The sequence below is a fragment of the Monopterus albus genome, unplaced genomic scaffold (assembly GCF_001952655.1).
Source record: "Monopterus albus unplaced genomic scaffold, M_albus_1.0 scaffold41.1, whole genome shotgun sequence".
NCBI lineage: Eukaryota > Metazoa > Chordata > Actinopteri > Synbranchiformes > Synbranchidae > Monopterus > Monopterus albus.
This window is the reverse complement of record NW_018127921.1, coordinates 2,836,710-2,849,684: the sequence shown is the minus strand read 5'-3', so window position 1 is coordinate 2,849,684 and position 12,975 is coordinate 2,836,710. Positions and strand designations below refer to the sequence as shown.

The following is a 12,975-nucleotide window of genomic DNA, read 5'->3' as shown; positions in this document are numbered from 1 at the left end:
GACACCACTTTTGTCCAATTTGGAGCTATCTGGGGGGCTGAGTGACCTGTGGATGACCCCAAAAGTATTGTTTAATATCTCAAAAACCGTAACAGCACAAACGAAACTTTTTGCAGCACAAACCAGCACAAACGAAGCACAAACGGATGACACCATTTCGGCTTTATTTTGCGTTGGATTGGGGGCCAACTTCACGCAGATACTCGGATGGCCTGGGAACGCCTCTGCATTCCCCCGGAGGAGCTGGAGGAAGTGTTTGGAGAGAGGGAAGTCTGGGCATCTTTGCTTAGACTGCTGCCCCCGCGACCCGGTCCCGGATAAGCGGAGGAAAATGGATGGATGGATGTTACAGTTGTTTGTCTCTTGATAGGAATGGAAGCAGTGGCACGGTCTATTGGGACTGTATAAGTTACAGGCCCTAAGTTAGCTGAAATACTGAAGTAAGAACACTTTGCTTGATATTCTCCTTTTTTGCACTGAGGTCAACTGGTTTCTCTGAAACACATTCGCACTGAGTGAGGGTGGTATATACAGTAAATTCCACAGCAGCTCAATAACTATTGCTCATTCAGTTACTAAACATATATTAGGGCAATTCTCCAATGCATACTTGATTTACTGATGGCAACAAAACACACAAACTTACAAAAAAAACTAACAAACAAAAATAACACAACACTCATAACACTAGGGCTAGCATGCTTCTAGCAGACAGGAAAACATCCAGATGAATTTGTGCTTTTGTGACAGACATACAGTATATATTAGGTTTGTATTCAACAGATGCTCTAATATTGTTTATTATGGCAATATTACAAATAATGACATTTTGACAGGTTATCAGCAGGCTCCTTCCAGATGATCACAGGTACTAATGTCCATTTACTGTACTGTGTATGCTCACAATGCAAATATCAAAATGCCAAAAATGCCACTGTGGCATCCACCACTGACCTGCAGAATAGTACATTTCCTGATCTTATTTTACTGCTTTTTGAGCAAAAATGTTGCAGTAGGTTCAACCTTACCTTTGTCAACAATAATGCGGGGCATTTCCTTCTCAGCAGGTGAAGGACATTTAATTTGGTTTCCCTCTACCAAGCCGTTCATCTCAGCCAGATCCTCAAAGGTGCAGTTGACACCTGCAGAAAGTTCTGGGACATTATGGGCCTCCAATACCAACTGTAGAAAGAAATAGAGAGAAAAGTGTGTTAACAGCCGGATTCTCCGCAATATTAGACTAAACAGTACTGTAAGTGCATGGCAGATGAACTAGCACAGCTACAGATAAGGAATATTCCACAGTGGTGGGTTAAAAGAAGAGAAACAAGCTTGTGACTGGCCGTCGGATTAATCCCCTGACCAGCAAACATCACTGTGGTGCCCTAGAGCTTGGCCCTTAGTGGAGCTGCCCAGTGGCCAGCACATCAGACTGTGGATGTACTGGACAGTTTCCAGGTGTAGGTGTGTGGAATTGTGTGAATATGATCAGGGTGTTCCTGTAAAAGAAAGCTGGGTCTCACAGTGAAACTAGCCTGAATAAATAAAGCTTTAAAAAAAAGATTCCATGGCTTCACATTCACAACATCACAAAAACAATTCTTCAGCAAATACTATGGTTACACAGTAACAGTTTACATTACTACAGATGTAGCATGACAAAGTACATTTATAATTGCATTCATGGTCAGACACAAACAATCTGGAGCTGTGTCCCAACTGTTGTTATAAAAGTCAAGTAGTTAGACATCTGTGAGCAGATCAGTTTTGGAGCCAATATGTTCTTCAAACAAGACAAACAAATTTTCTGAGGCACAGCTGTAAGTGCTGTGTATAGTAAAGATCAATCTAAAAGGGTGGTCAGTGGCCAGAAGAGCCACTAGGGGACTCTTATATGAGGCATCAGATGCATATCCAATCCAGAGGCCCAATCAACATCAGAACACTCAGACACAGCAAAATAATGTACAATGTTGCAGTACAAATGACATTAAACCTGTATTATATCATGTTCTCTCCTAACAGAATTTAGTCCAAACACATAATTAAAAGGTGGATTTACATAACTGGGAAAAAACAACTACCCCAGAAGTGCTTGTATTTCTCAAGTTCCTGCAGAGACAAATTTTTGTTGCAGTCTATCTCATCTCTTTGCACACTAATCCATACACTTAAAAAATATCAAAAAACTATTTGGACCCCTTAAACCTGGCAGCTGTTTTACATAAAATGTCCAGGAGATAAAGCATTGCATTTAGCTGCCAACAAACACAGCTGAGCTAAACTGTGTGATGTTAATGATTGTTGACATTTGTTAGGGAGTATTTCACTGGACAGGACCGTAAGTTGAGGTCAGGATTTGAAGGACTCATGTTGGCAAGCAGAAAAATGATGTAAAGCACAATTTCAGAGTTAACACAGTCCACTAATCAGTATCTGGAGCATAATTACATTGCATTATAAATTATGCTCAAGTGTGTAATTCTGTCAATCTGCCAGACAAGACTTTCTCACTTGCAACACATTCAGCAGTCCTCACTGTTTACCACAATATGGCTCCACTAAAACAAATGTTTGCTTCTTCCCTATTGAGGCAAAAAGTATACTGAATCTCTTCAAGTTAAAATTTGACACATTTTATCCTCCAAATGGCACAAAGCAGCAGCATAGTAATAAAACAATAATGGCCACTCCCATCCATTTCAGAATACATGAAAAGAAAAACTGTAACAGCCATACTGGGCAACATCTCATTGAATAAGGTGAAATCTGTGATATGGCCACACTGTGTATTTACTCCACCCTTTAGTAAACAGGTCATTGTTTCTATGTTTAGTGACTAGCATGTTTCTGTCCACTCACCATAACACTAAACTGGGACACTGAGATGTTGTTTGGGTGGACGCTGAGGCGCACACACTGCTTGATGTCCCATGCAAAGCGTCGTGGCTCTGATGAGCGTTCACATTTCTCCTTTCTGGTGCACCTGGAAAAACAGAAGGGGTGTTATTCACAGATGATAAATACACATATGTGCATAGACACGCACGCAGTAACCAAAGAGAATGTCCCACTGCTCTCTGACAGATGGAGCTAGACACATTTATTATATTTCCTCCCTGGCAGTGTACTAGCTACAGTGGCCAGTGAACAGAAACCCAGTCTCCAGGCGGGAGGGAGCAGTGGCATTAAAACAATGGTTGCTCTATATGTGGAAATGGAGCTGGCCTGTTGGGAAAGAGGCAGGTCTCATCTTTGTAAAGCTGTCTTAATGACTAGCATTTATGGGCAATGCCAAGTGCAAGCGGAGATGTGGATGCTTGCGGGGTGGGGAGAATGTATCCTCATCCTCTTAAAGCCGGACCAGGTGGTCTAATCCAGTTCATTACAATGGTATGGGGGGTTGGAGGACTAGACCCTTTGTATTGTAAGAGGAATTTACTGGCTGCTGTTCCAAACACTATCCCTTGATATACTGCAGTGTAATTCCCCAGTCAGAACACTTTGTGAGTGAGGTAGCTATGAGAACTGCAATTCAGTCACACCGTGCACCTGCAGTGGTAACTTTCTAAGTCAAATAACACAGCAGAAGTAACTTTATACGTACATGTACAGTATGTTTGATGAGAAATTACGTGAGAATTTAAAAACCCTAAAGGGTTACCCACCAAACAGACACACCAACATTCTCTCATCTAATCCCCTCATAAACTTATTCAGGTTTAATCCCCTACTGATTTAGACAAAAAATTGCAGCATAATTAACAACTTGGCAAATCCAGGGTGTCCTGCAACTCCTTCACCAAAAGAAAGGAATAAAAAGGGAAAGGTTGTAATGAAAGAATGAAAAGACATTCGAGGTAGTTGACATCTAACATATAGTAATACCTTCTGCAGCCACAAGCTTTTTATCCTGAGAGATTGGAGGATGGGTTTTGACCTGACATCAGTATTGTAAAGTTAAGCGGCCTAACGTGCTGCAAAGAATCCGTTTGAAAGAAGGAGAGAACAGGAGGAGGGATAAAAACTGCAGGAGAGAGAACAAGTGCAAAAGGAAGCAAAGGAGAAGCAAGGTTTAGAGGATGGCAACCATTGTTGGCTTTCTGTGAGGCTTTTCTGCTAAGCCGGTTTGAGCAGGGTTTAATCGCTTTGGGTCCTTTTGTGCTTCTCTATCCAATTCTTTTTCTTCTTCCTTTTCTAGAACTGATTTATTAACACCACATCATATATGTAGCCCCAGGAAAACAGCCAACAGAAAAATGTACACCTTTACCTACAGATAGACATATAATAAACATACATTTATATACTATGGTTGCTTTTCTGTATACACACATTGTGTTGTACAAAGATGCTGACCAGGATGCTTTGTATATATGCTTGTCTTGGTTTGGGGGTGTGTGTGTGTCTGTATAATGATGGTTCCCTTTCCATGTGCTCGAAAAAAAATTCTAATTTCATGCCAAAAAAGCTACGTAACAAACTACATTCTAAGCATTTAGTAGGACAATTTCTGTAAGTGAATCAGCTCTGTGAGTGAATAATGAATGGGAGAACAAAGGGTTAATACCACTCCAATTTATAAATCGCACACCCTCTATCTCTTTCTCTCAGACACACACAAAGTAAATATGAATCAAAATGCTGTTCTATTCTATATCTATGAACAGCTACATTAAATTTTACTTGCTGCTCAGGATGCTGTGCTTTTGAAATCAGTTGCATAAAACATAAAATAATAGACATACCTAGAGAAATGCATTTCCTGTCGAAAATGCGTGTGGATGCTATGTGCTCAAGGATCGCCCTGAAAATGCTGAACATTTTGACACCTGAAAGGCATATCTACCTGAATGTATGCTGAAGTAAAATATTTCAGAAGTGTGAAGTGTATAAAATTCTGAGTCGAAGCATGAATGTCCTTGGAGACTTGAACATTTTGATACCTGAAATATCTGAAAGTATGCGTAAGTAGAATTTCCCCATTCATTTGAATGGGGCAAAACTTTCAAAATAAAGCTAAATATTTCAGAGATATGAGATTTAGAAAAATTGAGTAGAAGCATCAATGTCCTTGAAAAGCTAAACATTTTGATACCCAAAATAGCTGAAAGTATGCTCAAGTAGAATTTCCCCCATTCATTTGAATCAGGGAAAACTTTCAAAATAAAGCTAAATATTTCAAAGGAATGAAGTTTAGAAAATTCTGAAAAGAAGCATGAATGTCCTTGAAGAGCTGAACATTTTGATACCTGAAAGTATGCTGATGTAGAATTTCCCCATTCATTTGAATGGGGTAAAACTTTTAAAATAAAGCTAAATATTTCAAAAGTATGAAGCTTAGAAAACCTCTGAATAGAAGCATGAATGTCGTTGAAGAGTTGAACATGTTGCTACCTGAAATTATGCTGAAAGTATGCTGAAGTAGAATTTTCTCATTCATTTGAATGGGGCAAAACTTTCAAAATAAAGCTAAATATTTCAAAAGTATAAGGTTTAGAAAAATCCTGAAGAGAAGGATGAATGTCCTTGAAGAGCTGAACATTTTGATACTTGAAATAGCTGAAAGTATGCTGAAGTAGAATTTTCCCATTCATTTGAATCAAAAGCTAAATATTTCAAAAGTAGTATAAACAAGAAAGAAAGAAAAAATATATATGTACAAATACAATATTTAAATATAAAAATCTATCATAAATGACTAATTACAGAGATACACTTCAAGGGAAAGCCCTCAGTCATGAACACACTTTGTTGACACTGTGTAAATATAAAACACTTAATCCTGAAATTCTGCTAAACCATTTTTAAGGTGCTAGTTTTGTGGTGTGTATTACACAAGTAGTACCCACCCAGTGACCTTCATGTTAGCCAGAACTGCTTCTTTAGCAAGTGCAGTTTTGCCATGTTTGACCTGGACCGGCCCACCTGCAGTTCAGACCTACAATTCAGTTCTAACGTTTTAACGCCTGAAGACTTTTATAATGTATCTTAACACAGTTGCAAGCCAACAAGGCATAATGAGGCAGCCAGAACTGATGAGCGCATCAAGTTAACTGGACTGGGGCCTGTTAATACATTATCATTAGTGGGGGTATATTGCTGAGCCGTCCCTGGTAGGCTAGTGGTTAAGGCACAGCGCTCCCGCCGCTGCGGCCCGGGTTCGAATCAGGGTTGCATCAGGAAGGGCATCCGGCGTAAAACATGTACCAAATGTCAACATGCGAGTCGTCAGTGTGACGATTCGCTGTGGCGACCCCTAAATGGGAAAAGCCAAAAGTGACTTTCTTATTAGTGAGGGTATATTGCTGTGCTCTAAAACATAAACTGGGGGCAATTTATTTTGCTTGTTACTGTAAATGTGCAACTGTAATAAAGGACATCAATCTCAAGGAAAAGTGATCCCAAACCCTGATGGAGTTATTGTCCATTTTACCATACTATTCTACAACTTGAACAAATGAATTTACATGTAAAAAGACAAAAACAGGATCTCATATTGTACTTAATTGGCATGTTAATCTATCATCATCATCACGTTACACTTTATTGTAAAATACTAGACTTGATAATTGCTGGTAACAGTCAACAAAATGAATTTGCATTATGTCATTTCTGTTACACATGTACACTCATTTGACATTTTATTGGGGACAGCTAGCTAAAACGAATGCAGTCTAATAAAAAAAAGTTCTACAATAAATCCTTCCATCATGAAAGTGATAATATTCAGTTTTTGTTGAAAGAGTTTTAGAGATGCGTTGTTCAACTGTATGACCATTTTGGAAAATATAAAAGGTGGGCATTATCTGAGGCAAGGGCTGGATAATTGTTTTCAATTACTATGCAAAAAATAAAAAGAAGTGAATTGAAGACTGCATCACTTGTAAGAATATGAAATAATGTCACCCTTTGTACTTTGTAACCACAGAATAGGCCATTTAGAGAACCTCACAAATCAAAGTGATTTAGATTTCAAATAACACCCATAAAAAGCCTGACTGGGCTTTATCGTTTTTGTGGAGAATTCGATGCCCAACATCTATTCATTTGGTTAGTAAACACTGCTGTTGTGCAGAGCTGTTTAACTGACTGGCAGCGACACATCACGAGAGAGTGAGCTGAAAGGATTAGATTGGCCCCGAATGGAAACTCATCTGCACTTTTGTTTCTTCTAGCCTTTGAAAAGGTGGCAATTAAAGTTGGATTAGTGAGAGGGCAGAGACAGATTTTTAACCTCTGAAATTGTTACTTATGACACTGTTATGGCCATTCAGAACTAAATGGTCTTGTACAGAATCTAATATATTTCATCACACACATTTATCACTTAGCCCTTTTGATGATTCAGCTGATTAGTCAAGTCATTGTGTTTGTCATATGCACAGTAAGTCAAAGTCAAAGTGTTTGTCATATGCACAGTTAGGAAACGCGCTTCCCTGTACAATGAAATTCTTACTTTGTCGTCCACGTGAATGCCACAAAATACAAATGAAATATAAAGTAGATAAATAAGTAACAAAATCTAAGGCACTTTAAGCAGCAAATGCAGCAATATAATAAAACTATATAAGAATATAATAAGAGAATGTATGATACATGGGAGCAGCATGTGCAGCAGTCAACAGTCAATGTGCAATTATGCATGTGCAAGTAAGGAAACATGTTTCCCTGTACAATGAAATTCTTACTTTGCTGTCCACAATGAATGCCAAACAATACAAAGTGAAATATAAAGTAAATAGTAACAATCTAAAGGCACTTTAAAAACAAAGTGAAAGAAATGTAATAATACAATAAAGAGAAAACGTATATACAATAAAGACAGAATGTATGCTACATCGAAGCTGTATGTGCAACAGTCAGCAATGAATGTGCAATTACATGAAGTGACTCCTGATTATAAACTCCTGTCAGCTGTTTAGGAGTCTCATGGCAGTTGGAAAGAAAGAGAGGATTGACTATACCAAGAACACAAGGTGACCCTATTATTATGTGCATTATGCGCATTATGCACAAAATGACCAAAAATAATCAACACTAAGTGATGAATTTAAATAGCTCTAATTCACTGCAGGTCCTGTAAAATGTGTCTATTTTCAAAATAACCTTTAACTTAAAATAGGAGCAACCCTCAAAACCACTCATTTTTGATTCATAGTTTGGGTTTTCAATATGCACCAGTATAATAAGGCATGCCTTGAAAAGAAAAATGATATGAAAAATAACTCAAAGTTCACTTCATTCAGGTACTGGAAGAAAAATAATTAATACAAAAACTTAAACAGAGATAAAGTTATGAAATGTACTGTACAATACAACACAGTACCATGGCAAAAAATACAAACACAATAGTCAAAATCATTATCGAACACTTGGTATTCTTTGGTATTTTGAAGGCATGGGAACAAAGTACAATCCAAGACCTGGTCCCTCGGGGTTGAAACTGACTGAAGATCAGTAGGGCGCAGGTTGCAGGGCACAGGGGTGTGTAGCGAGAATATACTAAAGAGGAGTGCAGATGTTTCTAGCCATGTGAAACTTTGGGTGTAATGCATATCCAATGTGATGCATGGAGAAAATCAAGGAGGCTGGGAAATGAAAAGCTATTTTCAGCCATGCTCAGCTCTACCAAATACATGTATATGGACACAGACACACGTATACTCAAGCATATGACATAAGTGGTCAACAAATATATACAGTATGTACCACTAGAGACAATATCCTAGACATGATTACATATTCTTGTACACAAAGAATAAAACCTCATTCAGTGAAAACATCAAACCTTTTAAATGACTGATATACTATACAGCTAGGTCTCTGGTTTTACTGTGCTGTCTGTGGTAACACAATTCACAACGAATAGGCACAGTGTAACCCAATTACCATATTACCCATACATCATATGTAATCCTACACATACTAATAGCCTGAGGCTGCATGTGTTTCTTTAGAGAATGAGCTATATCATAGTGTTTTGGTCAAATGATGCCTACATTCAACCTAACTACATCTCTCACTCACAGTACATGTGACCACCACACCAAAACACAGCCAAATACACACACAACAGCCAGTGTGGCTCCCTGTGCTATCATTAAGACCACTGGTCCGCAGAGCAGAAATCCGCACGGAGAGTCATTACCTGGCTCACTGGCCATGACCCTGTTACTCCTGTTTGTGGATGGACATGGAGATGCACGCACACACGTGCGCGCGCGCACACACACACACACACACACACACACACAGTATATCTGTGGCTACCCCCAGGTGCAGAAATATCTGAGCCATCCTCTTTACATCCAGCCAATGTAAGAACACCAGCTGAGCGAGAAATTACAAAGCAACACTGGTGCTGACAGCTTGTACTGGTACAGTGCAAAGTCGCATGCTATATAGTATTGACATAGCATTTTAAATATAGTATTTATTAACATTATTATTAATTTATAAAATGCAATTACACTATAAATTCTGTCTCACACTAGAATAGATGATCAGCAGCAGCATCAATGTGCCGCTCTGAGCAAGCAAGCAGCAGCTGTTTCTCTCTGCCGTGGCTTTTGGTGCCTCACAATCCACCATGCAATTTTAGCAGCTGTCAAAAGGGACCAAGTTCCTTCATCTGTCTTTCTCCCTCCCATACACACAAACAAACAAACATTCCCCTGGCAGATGTATCTAATGGTTTGGTGGTGTGGCAGCCTTATTAGGCTGTTTATCTAGCATATGTGATGTCATCGCTGCCCCGAAGATGCCATTAGGCCAGATTCTCTACATTAAATAGCTTTATCTGTCTGGCTCAGAGGTATGTTGGCATATGTGTGAAAAAGTCAGGAAAGTTAAAGAGAGTGATGACAAGGCAGATGTTATTTATAAAAAAGGAGCTTTTATGACTTCTTTACCTGAATGATGGAATCATTCTGTTTTATATAATTCCTGAAAACTAAAATTTGATAATGTTTTGACATAAGAGAAAACAGAAGGGACACTTTTTTTTATCATACAGCTAGCTACACTATTTTAAGTTATTCATATTTATTAATTCCATTATCACAATTATTTAAATGTTCATAGGAGTTCTAAGATTACTCTTTCTCTGACAATTTGACCTTTGGTTATCTTAAGTGGGATAAGACAGCTAAAGGATCTAAAAGCTAATACTGGAATGTTTCCCACCAACCATTTATTACTACATCAAACACAATCTGACCTCACATAAAGGGGAAACAAGCTTATCAATTCACTACATCTACAGTATTTCCCAGTGTGTATGTGTGAATTCAACTCCCTTGCTTGATCATGTTTTCACACCCCTGAGGGTGATAGTGCAGGACACCTGGGGGGTGACGTGGAAAACGCGCTGGCGCTATGGTGCGGTTACGACAGAGGGTAACACGGACCTTATTCCCATCTATTCACCTGGCTAATCTCCGCTCCCTGGTCAACAAAATGGATGAAATTCTTCTCGTCAACAGGACTAACTCCGACTTTGCACGCTCTGCTGCTTTGTGCTTCACGGAGACCTGGCTCAGCGACTCCATCGCGGACAGCGTAATTCAAGTACTGGGCTTCCAGGTGTACAGAGCGGATCGTGTAAAGGAGCTGCCTGGGAAAACGAGAGGAGGTGGAATCTGCTTCTACATAAATGAAGGTTGTCACAGTGCTACAGAGGACATGCACCGCAGACCTAGAGTCTCTTGTTATCAATTGTAAACCCTTTTACTCTCCCTGTGAATTCAACAGTTTCATGCTAACGGGAGTGTACTGTTACGGTTCCGCGTAGGTCGACTTCCCATATTTACGTTTCTGTTTACCTGTTCTCTCCCACCTCCTCTGTCACTGCTATTAGTCATTATTCCACTCACCTGTGCTCATTATCCCCCGGTCCTGTTCCCCGTGACAATCAGTCTCCACGCCGTTCACCTGCTGTTCATTATCGCCCCGTCCGGTCCTGTATTTATACACCTGTTTTCTGTTCACTTGCTGCTGGTTCATACCCTTAGTATGTGTGCATGTCCCACAATTAGCCTGGCTTCGACTACGTGCTCCGATCCTGCTCCATTCGTTTCTGTTTTGTTTCCGCAATTCATCAGCCCCGTTCACTCTCCGCACGGTCAGTGTATTCTTCGCTGTTTATGGTTTTTCTGTCCTTTCATACGTAAGTCTTTAGCTCTGTGCTTTCTGTTTCGTTTACCTGCTAGTGCTGCTCAATCTGTTGGCAATGCTCTGACTACCAGCGCTGCTCCAACCGCTGGCGCTACCCTGACTACTAACGCTTAAGATCCCAGCTTACCTGATATCCTGCTGTCGTCCTCCTGGTTCTTCGTCCCTCCTGGGTTCCTGCCTGGTCTTCGTGTCTCCTCCTGGTCCTTTCCTCGTGGTTCCTCCATGGTCTCCTGGTCCTCTCCTCGTGGTTCCTCCCTGGTCTCCTGGTCCTCTCCTCGTGGTTCCTCCTTGGTCTCCTGGTCCTCTCCTCGTGGTTCCTCCTTGGTCTCCTGGTCCTCTCCTCGTGGTTCCTCCCTGGTCTCCTGGTCCTCTCCTCATGGTTCCTCCCTGGTCTCCTGGTCCCCTCCTCGTGGTTCCTCCCTGGTCTCCTGGCTGTGTCCTCCCTGGTCATCTCCTCCCTGGTCGTCTCCTCCTGGGTCTCACGTGTCCTTGGTTGCTCCCTGCCTGTCTTCTGGCCATCCAGCATTGTTTGTGTTTTGTTTAATAAACTGCTTTCTTCAGTTCCTCTCCTCTAGTCTGTCTCTGCAACTGTAGTCCTCACCACGTTCACACGCAACATGTACATAACACCGCAGGCTAACGCTAGCGCACTACGGCTCCTGGCAGAACAGACAACTAGCCTGGAGCTAGAACATCCCGACTCTCCACTCATTGTTCTAGGGAACTTTCACAGAGCAAATCTCACCCACAAACTGCCCAAATACAGACAGCACGTCACCTGTCCCACCGGGGACAAAATCACACTGAACCACTGCAACACAACAATAAAAGACACCTATCACTCTGTCCCCCGCGCAGCCCTCAGACTCTCTGATCACTGTAGAGTCCATCTTATTCCAACCTACAGGCAGAAACTTAAAGCTGCAAAGCCTGTGGTCAAAACAGTGAAGAGCTGGACTGAGGAGGCTAAGTCAGAGCTACAGGCCTGCTTTGACTGCACAGACTGGAGTGTATTTGAGACTGCAGCTACAGACCTGGATGAATTCACTGACACTGTGACATCTGTTAGGTAATTTTTTAGTCAGATAGATATTGGTTAGATATTTGTTGTATTAGAAATGTTTAGTGGAGACAGGATGTCTAGGTCAGGCTGTTAAATGCTTAGTCATTCTCATGAGTTTTTTGCAGGGTGCAACTGGCCAAGGACAACGAGATAGAAAAAGTCTGCAGGCAGGAGGATTATTGTTATTATTATGATATGTGTAACTGTAATTGTAATCATAATATTTTCTTATGTGTAATGTCATGACATGTCACTAGATATCATGTCAGAATGTTCTTAGATACACACCACAAAATCAACAGTCACACACATTGATTTTCTTCATGTTTTGACTATTGTTATGGTCAGCTCCAAACTGGCATATTAGGTGACGCCACGGTTTGACGTCCCTGTGTAGTATGGGGCTAGCCCAACCGAAGTGATAAAAATGTATAGGCATTATGGTTCAGGGTCTTTCATTCTTCATCTGCCTGCGCGTAGTATTGGAGGTGGAAATTACCTGGACGTGTAATGTTAATTTTACCTGTGATTCTTTGAATAAACCAGCACGGTTATTTTTTATATATCCAAGTGGTCCGCTTCGTCTTTGTGAGTTCCTGGTTAAAAAGCCGGAAGAAGCTTACAACAAAAATAGCTTATAGAAACTAAAGTTATGAAAAGTAACTAAAGCTTATAAAGTAACTAGAGCCTATAAGAATCAAATCTTCCACTCTTACATGTCACTAATTCAGGAC

At 40.4% G+C, this 12,975-nt stretch overlaps 1 protein-coding gene across 1 annotated transcript in view; it reads right to left on the bottom strand.

Annotated features, from left to right (window-relative positions):
- Positions 1 to 12,975, bottom strand: part of plxna4 (plexin A4) — a 328,946-nt gene that overhangs the window by 78,244 nt on the left and 237,727 nt on the right. Inside the window, exons 8-9 of the mRNA XM_020599492.1 lie at positions 2,863 to 2,986; positions 1,029 to 1,182 (exon numbers count right to left, since the gene is read on the bottom strand). Coding sequence (XP_020455148.1) covers positions 1,029 to 1,182; positions 2,863 to 2,986 — 278 coding nt within the window. The remainder of the gene's footprint in view (positions 1 to 1,028; positions 1,183 to 2,862; positions 2,987 to 12,975) is intronic.